The sequence below is a fragment of the Mandrillus leucophaeus genome, unplaced genomic scaffold, assembly GCF_000951045.1.
Source record: "Mandrillus leucophaeus isolate KB7577 unplaced genomic scaffold, Mleu.le_1.0 Scaffold57, whole genome shotgun sequence".
NCBI classification, from domain to species: Eukaryota; Metazoa; Chordata; class Mammalia; order Primates; family Cercopithecidae; genus Mandrillus; species Mandrillus leucophaeus.
In genome coordinates this window covers 5209573-5223801 of record NW_012106141.1, presented here as the reverse complement: position 1 = coordinate 5223801, position 14229 = coordinate 5209573, and the positions used below count along the sequence as shown (strand labels likewise).

General features: G+C 41.5%; 1 protein-coding gene across 1 annotated transcript in view; it reads left to right on the top strand.

The window, feature by feature from the left end:
- The window catches only part of ABHD6 (abhydrolase domain containing 6), a 61286-nt gene that overhangs the window by 24708 nt on the left and 22349 nt on the right, over positions 1 to 14229 (top strand). The window contains exons 3-6 of the mRNA XM_011998385.1: positions 4664 to 4820; positions 6803 to 6916; positions 8435 to 8567; positions 12153 to 12310. Of these exons, the coding sequence (XP_011853775.1) occupies positions 4664 to 4820; positions 6803 to 6916; positions 8435 to 8567; positions 12153 to 12310 (562 nt within the window). The remainder of the gene's footprint in view (positions 1 to 4663; positions 4821 to 6802; positions 6917 to 8434; positions 8568 to 12152; positions 12311 to 14229) is intronic.

The following is a 14229-nucleotide window of genomic DNA, read 5'->3' as shown; positions in this document are numbered from 1 at the left end:
AGTTTGGTGCGTGTATTGAGATTGTAAAAGATCTTTCTCCTGAGACATTCATTCATCCCACCTTAATTCTTCTCTTTGTTTCTGTTCTGTAAGGTTCTGCTTTTGTGAATTAGAGGTAATCTATTCTCTATTATCTATTATCATTAAACCAAAGAAGTTGTTTTATTCCATCTGGGCCATGGGTCTTTCAGAACTTTTCAGCTGGCCTAGTATCTTAGAGTCATCTTCCTACTCTTTCATTGAGGGGATCATTTGAAAATATTAGTTCTCTGGGCTGGGCATGGTGGCTCATGCCTGTGATCCCAGCACTTTGGGAGGCTGAGAGAGGCAGACCATCTGAGGTCAGGAGTTCGAGACCAGCCTAGCCAACATGTCTCTACTAAAAGGGTTTCTAGAGAAACCCTGTCTCTACTTTAAAAAATACAAAAATTAGAGGCCGGGCGCAAAGGCACACTCCTATAATCCCAGCACTTTGGAAGGCCGAGGTGGGCAGATCACAAGGTCAGGAGTTTGAGACCAGCCTGGCCAACATGGTGAAACCCCGTCTCTACTACAAATACAAAAATTAGCCAGGTGTGGTGGCACGCGCCTGTAGTCCCAGCTACTTGGGAAGCTGAAGTGGGAGAATCACTTGAACGCAGAAGATGGAAGTTGCAGTGAGCCAAGATAGTGCCACTGCATTCCAGCCTGGGCGACAGAGTGAGACTCCATTTAAAAAATAAAAAAAAATTTAAAAAATTAAAAAAATGAGCCGGGCCTGGTGGTGCTTGCCTGCAATCCCAGCTATTCAGGAGGCTGAAGCAGGAGCGTGAACCCGGGAGGCGGAGGTTGCAGTGAGATAAGATCACGCCACTGCAGTCCAACCTGGGCAACAAGAGTGAAACTCTGTCTCAAAAAAAAAAGAAAAGAAAAAATATTAGTTTTCCAACTCCTTATTTGTGGAGCCTAGGTAAACTTGTCCAGTGGATGTACCAATTAAATGAAAAATATCAAGTAGTACCAAAGAGCTCCGTCTGGTAATGAAGAAGCCCTCAATTCCTGAGTCTGGCAGTCTGGCTGCCTTCCACGCCTTTGTCTCTTCACTCTGGTTCAAGTCATACTTCACTCTCCCCCAGGCCCTTGCCTCTGCCGTCTCTACCTCCTGGCACACCTTCTCCAGCTTCCAGCTGACGTATGTTAAGTATCCAGTAGTCTGCTGAAGTTTCACCTTTTCCACCAGGTCCTTTCAGCTCTTCCGTGATCTCACACTGTGCTTTGTATGAGAGTTATAGAGAATTTGATGATTATAAAAACGTAACCCATTTGAGCCCCACTCCCGGTACCAAAAATAAAAAATAATAAATAATTAAAAAATAAAAAGGTAACACAGAGAAAATGTAAATTACCCATAACCCCTGGAATAATTTTCTTCAATGCTTCTTTTGTTCTTCCCACCTCTCTCCCCCACCACTTCATCTGTGTATACTTAATAGTTTTTTTTTTTAACAGAATTGGAATCAACAGTATTAAAAATAAAATTGCATCCTGTTTTTTCACTTGACATCATGTCATAAATATTTTTCCATGTTATTGAATGTTCTTTGAAAACTCCATTTTAAATAATAGCAGAATATGACATCACCTAGCTATATGGTAGTTTAATATATTTCCTATTCATGGACACTAAGGTTAGTACTGAGTTTTTTGTAGTTTAAACAACACATAACATGGCTGGAACATCTTTAAAAATATTCTTTTTCAAGGTTGCTACTTACTTCCTTGAGACAGATTATTCTTGGAACTATAATTACTGGGTCAACAAGGGGCATGGGGTTTCCAAGATTCTTGATATTTTATGCCAGATTGCTTTCTAGAAAGGCTGAACTGTGTAACTGGTTATATAAATGCATGTGCGTGCGCGTGTGCGCACGCACGCCAGCTGCAGTGGCTCAGTGGCAGGATCACTTGAGTTCAAGACCAGCCCAGGCAACACAGGGAGACCCGGTCTCTACCAAAAAAATTTAAAAATTAAAAAATTAGCCAGGCATGGTATATGCACCTGTGATTTCAGCTATTCAGGAGACCGAAGTGGGAGGATCACTTGGACACAGGAGGACAGGGCTGCAGTGAACCGTGATTGTAGTCACTGCACTCCAGCCTGGATGACAGAGTAAGACCCCATCTCAATAAAAAAAACCCCACTACTTTTCTAATTTAGAAGCTCATAAAGGGTATTCATTTTTTTCTTTATTAATTTTTTATTTAAAAAATTGGGGTGATACATAGTATGTATATATGGGGTACACAAGATGTTTTGATACAGGTATGCCATGTGAAATAAGCGCATCATGGAGAATGGGGTATCCATCCCCTCAAGCGTTTATCCTTTGAGTTACAAACAATCCGGTTACACTCTTTAAGTTATTTAAAAATATACAAATAAGTTATTGGCTATAGTCACCATATTGTGCTATCAATAGGTCTTATTCATTCTTTCTATTTTTTTTTTTGTACCCATTAACCATCCCCCTTACCCCCAACTACTCATCTCAGCCTCTGGTAACCATCCTTCTACTCTCTATGCACATGAGTTCCGTTGTTTTGATTTTTAGATCCCGTAAATACGTGAGAACATGTGATGTTCGTCTTTCTGTGCCTGGCTTACTTCACTTAACATAATGATCTCCAGTTCCATCCATGTTGGTGCACTATTCATATTTTTAATTGTTAGTGAACTTGAACATGTTTTTTATGTTTGTTAGTCATTAATATCTTTTCTACTCTAAGGTACCTTTTCATTTATTTTGCCTAGTGTTGAATTAGGATTTTAACATGGTTGAGATCAATTTGTGAGCTTTTTATTTATTAAGGATATCAATCTGTAGCTGTCATATTCATTGCAAATATTTCCCCTAATTTTTCCTTTTAATTTTTGGCAAATGATGTATTTGGAAGGACAAAATCATCTTTACATAATATTAATAACTATCATGTACTGAATACTTACCATGTGCTGGGCATTGAACAAAACTTTGTACGTGGATTACCTTATCATTTAATCTTTGCCATATTCTTAGTGGAATGCAGCATTTCCTCATAAGATTATATAGTTAGTGTCTTATTCCATTTTGTGTTGCTATAGCAGAATGCCACAGACTAGGTAATTTATAAAGAAAAGAAATTTGTTTGGCTTATGGTTCTGGAGGTTGGGAAGCCCAAGAGAATGGTGCCAATGTCTGGCAAGGGCCTTCCTGCTGTGTCATCCCATGGTGGAAGGTAGAAGGACAAGAGACTATAAGAGTGAGCCAGAGGCAAGAGGGGCCCAGACTCACTTTTACCAGGAAACTACTCCGTCAGTAATGGCATTAATCTATTTATGAAGGCAAAACTGTCAAGGCCTAATTACCTCTAAACAGTCTCACCTCACAATGGCAATTAAATTTAAACGTGAGTTTTGGAGGGGACATTCAAAATCAGTAAGTGAATGAGAAGGGATGTGAATGGATGAACAAAGTCATGTTATAATTTAGAATTTTGAAATATGCTTGCTTTGTTGTAAGAAGAGCTTTTAAGCTAGCCAATGCTATTATGTTCTTTACGTTTTGAGTGGCAATGCAGTCATTAAAAAGGTTTCAAAAGAAACCAACCAGGTGCGGTTTAACCAGCTGGACACCTGTAACCCCAGCACTTTGGGAGGCCAAGGCAGGCAGATCACTTGAGGCCAGGAGTTTGAGACTGGCCTGGCCAACATGGCGAAACCCTGTCTCTACTAAAAATACATAAATTAGACAGGCGTGATGGTGTGCGCCTATAACCCTAGATACTCAGCAGACTGAGGCACAAGAATTGCTTGAACCCAGGAGGTGGAGGTTGCAGTGAGCTGAGATTGCCCCAGGCTGGGTGACAGAGCGAGACTCTATCCTGAAAAACAAACGAACAAACACAAAACCTGACCAAACAAACAAAAAACATTATGTATGCTCCCACATTTTTTGTATGCAGATAAAAGTAAATATGAATATATATCTTCTCTCCCTCTCTGCTTATTTTACACAAAGAGTTAAGACCAGTCAGTTTAGGTTATTTGCTTTTGCAAGACTTGGCTACTTCTTTAGTGTGAAGTATCTTACAAAGTGCATCTCTGATTAAATTAATTATCTCTCATCTTGGAGGGATTCACCATGCAGAGAGTTCAATTTGTTTAGATGGTAATTTCATATTGAAATCGATTTTGGGCCAAAGTCCAGCACTGCCAAGTCTTATGTAACCAGCAGAAGCTGAGCTTTCAACCAGCTGCCATATGTTATGAGGAACAAAGCCAGAGGACCAGTGCAGATGGTTCTCGAGAAATAAGTTATCACTCTCAAAGTCTCTAGAAAGACATATTATCAAAAGGTTATTATGTGTGGCATGCTTCTTAAGAAAACACCACATTTCCCTTCCTAGAGTGATTAGTAAAATATATAGCAAAATAGTTCATTTAAGGTGTTCTCTGGAATGGTTTGGCTTCGTATTCCTTGAGGGTAAAGCTCAGGAGGACTCTAGAGACTAATGGAGGACAAGGGCTGGAGAAGTGTTTGTGTTATCACTAAGTAAGACTTATAGAAAGGATCTGTGCCCATCTTGAAGCCACTCATCTAGCGCTTACTGATTTTGGTTCGTCTTTATTTCCCACCCTCTCCAGGTACTGGCGGAGGACATTGGGCATGCAAGTCCGCTATGTTCACCATGAAGACTATCAGTTCTGTTATTCCTTCCGGGGCAGGCCTGGGCACAAACCCTCCATCCTCATGCTCCATGGATTCTCTGCCCACAAGGATATGTGGCTCAGTGTGGTCAAGGTGCAGTTCTCAATTCTTTTCTCTCATAAGAAAAGGGAGTTGGGTGCAGTGGCTCATGCCTGTAATCCCACACTTTGGGAGGCTGAGGTAGGAGGATTGCTTGAGTCCAGGAGTTCAAAACTAGCCTGGACAACATAAAGAAACCCTGTCTGTACAAAAAGTGAAAAATTAGCCAGGTGTGGTGGTGCGTGCCTGTAGTTCCGGCTACTCAGGAGGCTGAGGTGGGAAGATTGCTTGAGCCTTGGGGGGTCAAGGCTTCAGTGAGCCATGATCATGCCACTGCATTTAGCCTGGGCAACAGAATAAGACTGTCTCAAAAAAAAAGGAAAGAAGAAAAGGGTTTCCACTAGGACATGATGTCATCGACAATGGTAGAAAGCAAAGGGAACTCAGAACTGTGGTGGTTCAAGTCATATTAGAACTAATGCAGTGTGGTCAGGCATAGTGGCTCACACCTGTAATCCCAGCACTTTGGGGAGGCCAAGGTGGGCAGATGACTTGAGCCCAGGAGTTTGAGACCAGCCTGGGCAACACAGGGAGACTCCGTCTCTACAAAAAATACAAAAAAAAAAAAAAAAAAAAAAAATTGGCCAGGCATGGTGGCATGCACCTGTAGTCCCAGCTACTTTGGAGGCTGAGATGGGAGAATCACCTGAGCCTGGGAAGTCAAGGCTGCAGTGAACCAAGATTGTGCTATACCGCACTCCAGCCTGGGCGACAGGAGTGAGACCCTATCTCAAAACAAACTAACAAACTAATGCAATATATTACTCATTCTTTTGTCAGAAAAAAATTATTGAGTTGAATATGATATATAAAACCTATGGCTTAGAAATCTTTTTACCTCATGGATATTTCTTTGGGGAGGCTTCTGACACAGCTGCATCTCAGAACTGCTGTGAATTCAGAGTTGGGCTTTTAAAAGTCTTTTCTTGTACTCCCAAGTTTCTTCTCTTCCTTCCCCTCCATCTTCTTCCTTCACTCCTTCTTTTCCTTTCCTTCCCACTCCCTCTTCTGCGTCTGCTTTTTTCTTTTCCTTTGCCATTTAGAGAAGCAGTCTTGATCTGGCAGCTCTCTGGAAGAGTTGTCCGAGTTCACTTTTTGTCTTGGTTTGCTTGGGTGTGGCAACTTGCTGCCCTTGGTAAGAGTGATCAGGTGTGAAGGTTGGGGCTGGCAGAAGTCTTGGGCAGGAAGCATCCCTGGCTCCCACCTCAAGCAAGACCATACCTGAGAGATCCCAAGTATCATCTACACCAGGAGGTAAAGACTCACACACCCTCTAGTTAGTTGTGTTCTTATTTCCAAATTCCACTGTGAGGACAGTCATCTTCATGCCTTGATGAACTTCCTGTCCCCTCCTCAGATAAGCATCTTTCTTATAACTGGATGTTTGTTTGTTGGTAACTTATGTTTCTCAGTTTCCTGGTTAAAAGTGGTACATATCTAAATGGAAGAAGGTGTTTTAGGATAATAATAATTTCGAGAATTAGACCTTAAAGTAAAAAGAAACCAAGCAAACCAGAATCAGGGTGATCAGACGTGGTTCTTGGGGAAAACATTGCTCCTGTTGGCTCTGGAGCTGGCTAGGATATGAGAGAACAGAACCATCCCTTGCATTTCCAAGTCAGCAGCTGCATGGCTGGAGTAAGTGTGGAAGGGGTGAGGGAAAGATGAGGTAGTATGTGTCAACTGGTGTGAAGAAAAAGCAAGAGACTTAAGCCTACTGCCCCGACTTTGTCCCCTTTTTACAGGCATCTCCTGAGCTTGCTTCCATTTATATATTAGTCTTTGTGGGCCTCTGCTCCTGATGAGGCTACTGGCAATGCTTATTCACATTACTGGGGTAAAACACTGAGTGGCCAAGACCCATACATCCCCAGGGATGACTGTCTGGGTCACTGTACATGGGGCAACCTCCCAAGAAAATGGGGAGACATGTTTTGCACACCACATGCTGACTCTCCAGGTCTGTGTGTCCTCAGTTCCTTCCAAAGAACCTGCACTTGGTCTGCGTGGACATGCCAGGACATGAGGGCACCACCCGCTCCTCCCTGGATGATCTGTCCATAGATGGGCAAGTCAAGAGGATACACCAGGTAAGCAGGAGGCTCTACCAAAGTTTGCCCAGACTGTCTTAGCCGCCATTGCATGTCCAAGTCTGGAGAGCAGGGAAGGGAGTCCCGTGCTACCTCATGACCAGTCTCTAGTACATTCTGTCTACAAGTGATGGCAAGCCAAATGGCAACCTGATGATATCTCCGGTTGGCAGTGGAGGGCCAGGGCTTATTACAGACTGTTCACCTCTAAGTCTATTGCAGTTGTTTGTAACTAAATACAATCTGAGCATTTTCTTAACTCTTTGAAAAGGGGTTTAGAATTTCTTAAAACCAGTTCCCTTCCTAGGGATCTCTTTTTCTGCTTACCAGCTATATGATAACAGTAATAGCCCCTCTGCCTAGCTGGGGAGGGTGTTCTTCACATTGTAACCTACTTTAGCATCTATTGCTAGCACCTATTTTAGAATCTATCTCTAGCCTTCTCTGGCTAAGCTTTCAAGATCATAGGAGTTTAAGAGCCATTTCAGAATGGGGTAGCCTGTAAGTTTCAGGTTGACCTTAAGTATTTTCCCCCAAATGAGGATATTTAATATCTGCCTCCTCCATTAAGCTGTTTTTTAAATTAGGTCAGGAACCTTGTCTTTTTAGCTCTTTGCTGTGTTTTCAGCATCTAATCATAGTTTCCTGTACATAATAGATATCCAATAAATATTTTTTAGAATGGTGGGTAGTTGGGTGGATGGCTGATTGGATGATTGGATGGATGGATGGATGGATGGTTGGATGGATGGATGGTTGAATAGACAAATGAATGGGTAGTTATATGAATGGATGGTCAGATGGATGAGAAGATCTTTAAATTAGGGCAGGAGCCCTCAAGTTACAGCCCATGAGCTATGTTTAGCTTATACCTATTCTTGTAAACTAAATTTTATTGGAACAAAGCCACATTCATTCTTTTATTTAATACATATTGCCTTTGACTGCTTTTGTCTGCAACAGCAGAGTTGAATAGTTGCAACAGATCATATGGCTCTCAAAGCAGAAAATATTTACTCTCTGGACCTTTATAGAAAACTTCATCAGCCTGGGCAATATGATGAAACCTCATCTCTACAAAAAAAAATAGCCAGATGTGGTGGTACATGCCTGTAGTTCTAGCTACTCGAAAGACTGAGATGGGAGGATCACCTGAGCCCCAGAGGTCAAGGCTGCACTGAGCCATGATCACGCCACTGCACTGCAACCTGGGTGACAGAGTGAGACCCTATCTCAGAAAAAAAGAAAAGAAGGAAAAGTTTGCTGACCCATTAATTAGCAGAATCCCTGTTGATTTTATATTTATAAATGACCTCTCAATCTCTTGTGCCAGATAAAGAGAATGCCATGCATGCCACAGGGCTCATCTTATAACGGATCCAGTAGAGTTTCAGACTCTCTTTAAACAGTAGTCATTTTCAGTTGTCCATAGGAAGTCCAGGGGTCTTCTATGCTGTAATCACCATTGCCATTGTCTACAGCTGTATAACCAAGCCGCTTTCTCATTTCCCTTCCTAGTTTGTAGAATGCCTGAAGCTGAACAAAAAACCTTTCCACCTGGTAGGCACCTCCATGGGTGGCCAGGTGGCTGGGGTGTATGCTGCTTACTACCCATCAGATGTCTCCAGCCTGTGTCTTGTGTGTCCTGCTGGTAAGTTATGAGGCTGAAACATCCCTCCGCTGGGATGAATCCCTGAGGAAACAAGTAGCTAGTGTCTGCTATGACTGTTTTTTAGAATCATCTTTTTGATGTATGCTTGAGAGATATGCAGTGTTTTACTGATAACTCTAACCAACCAATAGTTATATAATCATAATCATAACCAGACTGATTTTGAAAATATAGAGCCAGCCTTGTTACACCAAGAATTTGAGGTGGGGCCAGGCACAGTGGCTCATGCCTGTAAACCTTTAGGAAAAAAAAAAAAAAAAAAAACGGAATTTGAGGTGGTTGATTAAAATGTATATAGTGCTTTGCAGCACATACTTTGAAATATAATGTTACTATTAACATCCAACATTTATTGGGCTCTTACGACCTAAGCTGTTTATATGAATTTAATTCTTGCAGTAGCCCTGAGAGGTAAAGGTACTATAATTATGCCCCTCCCCTTTTTTGGTAAAAATTGAGAGATGTTTATTTATTATAATAAGATCTTTAAAAAAATCAAACTTTAGTTCCTCTGTTATTACATGTACATATGTCAATGTGAAGTGTAACATGTTCTTAGATATTACCATTTGAAGTTGGATTTCTGAATTTATTTTTCTTCTGTAAGTCTTCAGACTTGTATTTATAATATATAATAGATAAAAATCATGTTTTCTCTCTTTCTCCTCTATCTCCCTCTCTCCCTCTCTCTCCTCTCTTCTTTTTTTTTTGAGACAGAGTCTGTTGCCCAGACTGGAGTGCAGTGGCGCGATCACGGCTCACTGCAGCCTTGACCTCCCAGGTTCAAGCAATTCTTGTGCCTCAGCCACTCAAGTAGCTGAGATTACAGGCGTGTGCCACCATGCCCAGTTAACTTTTTGTCTTTTCAGCAGAGGTGGGGTTTTGCAATGTTGGCCAGGCAAATTTGAATCCTGTTGGCCAGGATCCTGTTGGCCTGAATCACTTGAACTCCTGACCTCAAGTGATCTGCCTGCCTCCACCTCCCAAAGTGCTGGGAATAGGCATGAGCCACTGCACCCAGCCTCTCTCTCCCTCTCCCTTTGGTGCTTTATTGGGGTATTATTTATACATAGTAAATTATCCAAATTAAATGCACATCTCAATGACATTTTACATATGCAGTTACCATCCAGGTCAAGATATTATGCCTATTTTATAAATGGGAACATTGAGGCACAAAGAAATTACATTAGTGCCAGAACCACAATAGGAACAGAGCCCAGGCTGCCTGACTCCAGAACCCAAGCTGTAATGTTTGGAAGTCCTTGCATATTTACTACCTCCTTTTTATGACTCATATCTTCTACTTCCTCTGTATGATTCAACTAGAATCCAGCCATGAATTGAACATTTAATGACTTTTACTGAAACTTAACTAAATTGACCTTTAAAATCCTTCTGCCACTCTGAAAGCTAATCATTTTTGATATGTTAAGGACATTGAAATTGAAGAGAAGACACTAAAGAGTCTTCTCTTTTTTTCAAGTATCATATCTGAAATAATTTGATCTTATAATAATAAGTTTGAGAATTGAAGGAACAGCATCCATGCAAGGTTTTTAGATTTTAAATCACTTACAGGAGGTAAAATCTAACTGACTTTTTCAAGTATAAGTTCATTTGCTCAGAGAAAAAATTTACATCCGAATTTCAATTGGAAATTTAAAATTAAGTTTGTATGTGAAAACTAAAAAGTAGAAATAAATTCAAGATTATATTCTACCAAGAGTTTTAAAATAAACTTTCTAAAAATGTTGAAATAATTGTAAATTTACAGAAAAGTTGCAGAGAGAGTATAGAGAGCCCCATATAACCTTTACTCAGTTTCCCCATTAATAGCTCATATTACCACAGTAAATTTGTCACAACTAAGAAACCAACATTAGTATATTACTGGTAACTAAATTCCAGGCTTTATTTGGATTTCATTTAGTTTTTCAAATAATGTCCTTTTTCTGTTCTGGGATCCAGTCCAGGATACCAAGTGACATCTAACCTAGGTTTAGTTTTGAAGAGAGAGGAAATAGATAATGTCATCTGCTTCATGGCGTCATGAAAGCCATACATCATACTCATGTTAGATTTAAAGGATTTGCTGGACATAGATTTATAAAGTGTGGATTTCTGCATCACAATCAATATTATTGATGCTACTGCTCTTTGCTAGATTTTGCTGGGCGAGAAGCTCACACCTGTAAACCCAAAAGTTTGGGAGGCTGAGAGGGGAGGATTGCTTGAGGCCAGGAGTTCAAAACCAGCCTAGGGGAGACCCCCATCTCTACAAAAATATAAAATTAAAAAAAAAAAAGTGTAACATGCACACGTATGTTTATTGCAGCACTATTCACAATAGCAAAGACTTGGAACCAACCCAAATGCCCATCAATGATAAACTGGATAAAGAAAATGTGGCACATATACACCATGGAATACTATGTAGCCATAAAAAAGAATGATTTCATGTCCTTTGCAAGGACATGGATGAAGCTGGAAGCATCATTCTCAGCAGACTAATACAGGAACAGAAAACCAAACACCACATGTTCTCACTCATAAGTGGGAGCTGAACAATGAGAACACAGGGACACAGAAAGGGGAACATCACACACCGGGGCCTGTCAGAGTGTGGGGGTCACTGGAAGGGAGAGCGTTAGGACAAATGCCAAATGCATGTGGGGCTTAAAACCTAGATGACAGGTTGATAGGTGCAGCAAACCACCATGTCACATGTATTCCTGTGTAACAGACCTGCATGTTCTGCACATGTATTCCAGAACAAAGTAAAAAAATTAAAAAATTAAAAAATAAAACTAATTATTTGGCTAAGCTAAATGCCTAGAAATTTGTTCCATGCTGGAAGTGAAAATTAGTTTTGCCCTCTTGCATACATAGCATCAGCTTCTGTGGACTCTCATGTCATGCCCTGAGGTGATGGGAGATAATGAGAAATCTCAATTTTGCTCTCCTAGAGGAAGAGCAACTGTGGAGAAGGCAGCAGGGTTGCTGCCCTAAAGCAAGGGACAGCTCGGAAGCCTCCCAGTCCCCCTGTGTTTTGTCATTGACCCCAAATGAGAGAGTACCATGTGGGTCCAGGCCAAGGGAAGGAGTGTCATTCATGCCAGCCCTATGTTTTCTTCCGGTCATGTATTTCCTCACATTTTCTGTCAACAATCAAATGTAATCAGGCAAGTTGTCTTCTAGGCTAACCCTCCTTAAATTCTATCATACATATGAATCCCCTGGCAACTTGTGAGAATGCAAATTCTGGTTCAAGAGGGCCAGGGAGGGGCAGCATCTGCATTTCTTGTGGGCTTTTGATGCTCCTGGTCCATGGACCACAGTGTGAGTAACCAGTCCCTGAAATATGTGGAAGGATTTTTTTGTGTGTTTCTCAGTGTGGTTTTGATTTGAGCAAGGATGGCAGTACCAACAAAAAAGAAATCTACTCATGAAATAAACCTGAAATATATTAACTCTGGGCTGCTATTGGAAGTTCCCTATATAAAATGGGGGTTGGTAAGAAGGTAGATGTATCATCAAGCCATTTGGGTTTGAATCCCACAGGCCTGCAGTACTCAACTGACAATCAATTCGTACAACGGCTCAAAGAACTGCAGGACTCTGCCGCTGTGGAGAAGATTCCCTTGATCCCATCTACCCCAGAAGAGATGAGTGAAATGCTTCAGCTCTGCTCCTATGTCCGCTTCAAGGTGCCCCAGCAGGTAACGTGGTTGCAGCAGCGACACAACTACCCTCCCCAGAGGCCCAGGGGCGAGTACCAGCTCCCTGCACGTATTCCCTCCTTCACCTACTCATTGACTCCTTGTCCTCTTCTGTATATATTTAACAAGTGTCTGTGCAGTGCCTGCAACACTTCGGGCACTGTGCCAGCACAGTGGTCAATACAGACAAGAAGGTCCGTGGACAGACACGGTCCAGTGCGGGGAGGCAGACAATAACAAGTAAACAATGAATTACCAGTGGTCATGAGTTTTATAGCGGAAATGAAGATGGTGTAGTGATTGAATACAGGGAGGCAGGGGTGGCTTTGATAAGCCTCTTTGAGGGACAGCATATGCAGAGGTGGAAAAACATGCATATTCAAGACAAAGGAGGCTGGGGTAGCTGGAGCTCCAAGAATAAGAGAACGGTCAAGATGGAGTTAGAAAGGGAGGCAGGGGCTAAATCAGAGATACTCAATTAAAAAAAATCTTAGGACCCCGTATACTCTTTTTTTTTTTTTTTTTTTTTTTGAATGGAGCCTTGCTCTGTTGCCTAGGCTAGAGTGCAGTGGCATGATCTCGGCAAACTGCAACCTCCATCTCCCAGGTTTAAGTGATTCTTCTGCCTCAGCCTCTTGAGTAGCTTGGATTACAGGTGTCCGCCACCATGCCTGGCTAATTTTTTTATTTTTAGTAGAGATGGGGTTTCACCAAGTTGGTCAGGCTGGTCTCAAACTCCTGACCTCGTGATCTGTACACCTTGGCCTCCCAAAGTGCTGGGATTACAGGTGTGAGCCACTGTGCCTGGCTAGGACCCCTTATACTCTTTTTTTTTAAAAATATACTTTAAGTTCTAGGGTGCATGGGCACAGCATGCAGGTTTGATATGTAAGTATGCATGTGCCATGTTGGTGTGCTGCACCCATCAACTCATAATTTACATTAGGTATTTCTCCTAATGCTATCCCACCCCCAGCCCCCCACCCCCCGACAGGCCTCATTGTGTGATGTTCCCTGCCCTGTATCCAAGTGTTCTCATTGTTCACTTCCCACCTATGAGTGAGAACATGGTGTTTGGTTTTCTGTCCTTGTGACAGTTTGCTGAGAATAATGGTTTCCAGCTTCATCCATGTCCCTGCAAAGGACATGAACTCATCCTTTTTATGGCTACATAGTATTCCATGATATATATGTACCACATTTTCTTAATCCAGTCTATCATTGATGGACATTTGGGTTGGTTCCAGGTCTTTGCTATTGTGAATAGTGCTGCAATAAACATAATATGTGCATGTGTCTTTATAGTAGCATGATTTATAATCCTTTGGGTATATACCTAATAATGGGATTGCTGAGTCAAATGGCATTTCTAATTCTAGATCCTTGAGGAATTGCTATGCTGTCTTCCACAATGGTTGAACTAATTTACACTCCCACCAACAGTGTAAAAGCATTCCTATTTCTCCACATCCTCTCCAGCTTCTGTTGTTTCCTGACCTTTTAATGATGGCCATTCTAACTGGTGTGAGATAGTATCTCATTGTGGTTTTGATTTGCATTTCTCTGATGACCAGTGATGATGAGCATTTTTTCATGTGTCTGTTGGCTGCATAGATGTCTTCTTTTGAGAAGTGTCTGTTCATATCCTTTGCCCACTTTTTGATGGGGTTGTTTTTTTCTTATAAATTTGTTTAAGTTCTTTGTAGATTCTGGATATTAGCCCTTTGTCAGATGGGTAGATAGCAAACATTTTCTCCCATTCTGTAGGTTGCCTGTTCACTCTGATGGCAGTTTCTTTTGCTGTGCAGAAGCTCTTTAGTTTAATTAGATCCCATTTGTCTATTTTGGCTTTTGTTGCCATTGCTTTTGGTTTAGTCATGAAGTCCTTGCCCATGCCTATGTCCTGAATGGTATTGCCT